At 40.9% G+C, this 3,522-nt stretch overlaps 1 protein-coding gene across 1 annotated transcript in view; it reads right to left on the minus strand.

Annotated features, from left to right (window-relative positions):
• LOC106872956 (developmentally-regulated GTP-binding protein 1) overlaps positions 1 to 3,521 on the minus strand; it is a gene marked incomplete at its 5' end in the record, with an annotated part of 14,217 nt that extends 10,696 nt beyond the window's left edge. The window contains 3 exons of the mRNA XM_014920139.2: positions 231 to 300; positions 1,165 to 1,295; positions 3,509 to 3,521. Of these exons, the coding sequence (XP_014775625.1) occupies positions 231 to 300; positions 1,165 to 1,295; positions 3,509 to 3,521 (214 nt within the window). The remainder of the gene's footprint in view (positions 1 to 230; positions 301 to 1,164; positions 1,296 to 3,508) is intronic.
• Between the last annotated feature and the right edge of the window lies 1 nt (position 3,522).

Consider the following 3,522-nt stretch of genomic DNA (forward strand, 5'->3'; position numbering starts at 1 on the left):
ATATATATATATATATATATATATATATATAAATAGCTGTAGTAAAAGCTGCAAAACCACCCTCAAGACAGTGGTCAGTTTGAGGCAGTAGACTTCTTAACTATAAAACTCATGGCAGCACCTATGGTTCAAAAAGAAAACCAACTAAGAGTGAGAAAAGTAAAATAAAAGCAAATGCTAATAAATAAATAAATTAAAATTAATATAAAAAAGCATAGCACTGCTGTTACCTGCAATAACTTGTTTTCCTCTTCCTTTTCCATCCTTAGCACCTTCAATAATACCTGGTAAATCTAATAACTGAAATAATAAAAATAATAATAATAACAATGAAGGTGATGATGATTTCAAATTTATGGCACAAGGCCAGCAATTTCGGTGGAGGTGGGGTAAGTCAATTACATCGACCCCAGTGTTCAACTGGTACTTATTGACCTCAAAAGGATGAAAGGCAAAGTTGCCCTTGGTGGTGATTTGAACTCTGACCATCATTAAGCCAGAACCATTTTTCTCAACTCATTAACAATGCTGTCAATAATAATTTTTTCTACTATAAGCACAAAGCCTGAAATTTTCAGATGGGGTTCAGTCAATTACATCAACCCCAGTATTTGACTGGTACTTCATTTATCGACCCCGCAAAAGGATGAAAGGCAAAGTCAACCACGGCAGAATGTAAAGTTAGAAGAAATGTCACTATGCATTTTTTCTAGCACAGATAATAACAATTTCCTTTATTAACCACAAAGGGCCGAGTTACCTGGCACACCAATGAATTTTTCCTGTTTTCTTCTTTAAACAGTGAGTTGCAATGCAAGAGAGACTTAGCTGCTGTTTCTAGCAAATTGAATTGGCACGTAAAATACACCATTTCGAGCGTGGCCGTTGCCAGTACCGCCAGACTGGCCTCTGTGCGGGTGGTACGTAAAAGCACCCATTACACTCTTGAGTGGTTGGCGTTAGGAAGGGCATCCGGCTGTAGAAACTCTGCCAGATCAGATTGGAGCCTGGTGTGACCACCTGGTCCACCAGTCCTCAGTTAAATCGCCCAACCCATGCTAGCATGGAAAGCGGATGTTAAACGATGATGATGATGATGTAAAGGCTCCCTTGTTGAATAAAAGAGTGATAGAGTGAGAGAGAGATGCGTTTAATAAAACCCACCTGAATTTTGGCACCTTTGTAGCGGATGACACCTGGTACCGTTGTTAGGGTGGTGAACTCGTAGGCTGCTACCTCTGAATACACACCAGCTAAGTTACTCAATAATGTTGACTTCCCGACAGATGGAAAACCTAGAAAGCAAAGAAAAGAGATAGAGAGAGAAAAAATAGGAGATAATAAGAAAGCAAGAGAAAAATATAAGAAAGAAAGTCACCAGAAAAAGCGAAATCGTGACGGTACCTGTGCCCAGCATCGCCTTCCTGGCATGTGTAAAGACATTCGAGTGAGATCGTTGCCAGTGCTGCTGGTCTGGCTCCTGTGTAAGTGGCACGTAAAATACACCATTTTGAGCGTGGCTGCTGCCAGTACCGCCTGACTGGCCTTCATGCCGGTGGCACATAAAAGCATCCACTACACTCTCTAAGTGGTTGGCGTTAGGAAGGGCATCCAGCTATAGAAACTCTGCCAGATCAGATTGGAGCCTGGTGCAGCCATCTGGTTCACCAGTCCTCAGTCAAATCGTCCAACCCATGCTAGCATGGAAAGCGGACGTTAAACGATGATGTTGTTTCTACGTTTTTTGGGGGGTTTTTTTCATGTTGGCATGTGCCGAATGAGATTTTTTTAACTTGGGAAGTCTGCTACAGAGACATTGATCATGCTTTGGCAAGCTTACAACAACAAAGCAATGAGTTGTGTGCATTGTTTCGAGTGGCACAGGTGCATCAAAAGCAGAAGAGACATCTGGAAGACCTGTCACAAGCATCACCCCAAGAAATGTGGTATTGTGAATTGAGAATTTGCCCTCCAGAGCCAGACTGTCAATCGAGAATTCTACTGCAATCTTTTAAAGCATTTCAAGGAGGACATTCGGCAAAAGCGGCCCCAGCTCAGAAATTCTACCTGCTTTATGTTCAAACCAGCTAGATCTAGCCTCTCACATCAACCCTACAATGTCATTCTAAAAATAAACAATCACATCATTGAAATCTCAAAGCTACAGGACAATATGAGATAAACCAATTCCTGCCTAAATACAAGTGTAAATACAGTGAAATTTTCAACAGACCATGGGTTTTTTTTTTGTTTTTGTTTTTTGGCAACATTTGAAGTGAAGATTACTATTTTTGTAATTACCGATATGGCTTCAGCAAGTTGTGATTCCAGCTTGGAAGACTTACAAAATGAAGAGAAAAAAAATAAAGAGAAAATAAAATCAATAAATACAGGAGGCTGACTGGCCACTACCAGCTTGTGCCAGTTGCCGTCGAGAACTCAAGTGTTCTAGGATCTCATACTACTGATTTCCTCTGCAAAATAGGGATAACAATGGCTAGCCAGAGAAATGAGAACCACAAAGTGGAGTGGTTACTGCAGTGAAACTTATTCACCTAAGTTTTAATATTACCTCGTTTGAAATAGTCACCTTGCACAGCAATACACCAGTCCAAACGTTCCTGCCACTTTTGGAATCTGGCCTAGAAGTAATTTTCCGCAAGCAGGTCGAGGACTTACTGTGATTCACTCTGGATCTCAACAATGGTGACCTTTGAGTTAAATTTTCATCTTAGGAAAGAGATGGAAGACCACAGGTGCTAAATCTGACAAATATAGCAGGTGCGGAAGCAATACTATGTTGGTTTTGGCGAGAAATTCATGAGTGAGGGGAGCTCAGTGCCGAATCCAATTCTTCATGCTCCACAGATCTGGTCGCTTTTGCCGAACGGCTTCCTTGAAATGCTTCAAAACATCGCAGTAGAATTCTCGATTGACAGTCTGGTCCTGGAGGACAAATTCTCAATCCACAATACATTTCTAGATGTGATGCTCAGGGCAGGTTTTCCAAATCGCTTTTCCGCTTTTGAAGTGCCCATGTCACTCGAAACATTGCATACAACCCATTGCCTTGTCATTGTAAGCTTGCCGAAGCATGCTCAATATCTCTGTGGCAGACTTCCCAAAGTTTAACACAAAATTTCACGTTGGCTCTTTGTTCCAACTTCCTGCCGATGAAAAAATCACAGACTACAACATACACGTGATCACAACAACACAAATTTCACAACTTGTGAAGTAAACACAGCGATGTCACTCAGCACACTGCCTCATGAAGATCACTGCTAGCTCTCACTGTGCATGTAACCATGTGCTGCCATCTGTTGGTGTGCTACAGGACTAGTCCAAGAATTTTTTGATAAAACTGAAAAAAAAAAAAATTGAACATGGCTGATTGGACAGACCTCAGACTCAGGCTGGGTACTATTTGCAACAACTCATAGTTCTGCCCTTTATCAGACACATTTAAAAACTACAAAATAGAAAAAAAAAAAAGAGAGATACCAACCTACAAAACCAATT

The sequence above is a fragment of the Octopus bimaculoides genome, chromosome 25 (assembly GCF_001194135.2).
Source record: "Octopus bimaculoides isolate UCB-OBI-ISO-001 chromosome 25, ASM119413v2, whole genome shotgun sequence".
Taxonomy (NCBI): Eukaryota; Metazoa; Mollusca; class Cephalopoda; order Octopoda; family Octopodidae; genus Octopus; species Octopus bimaculoides.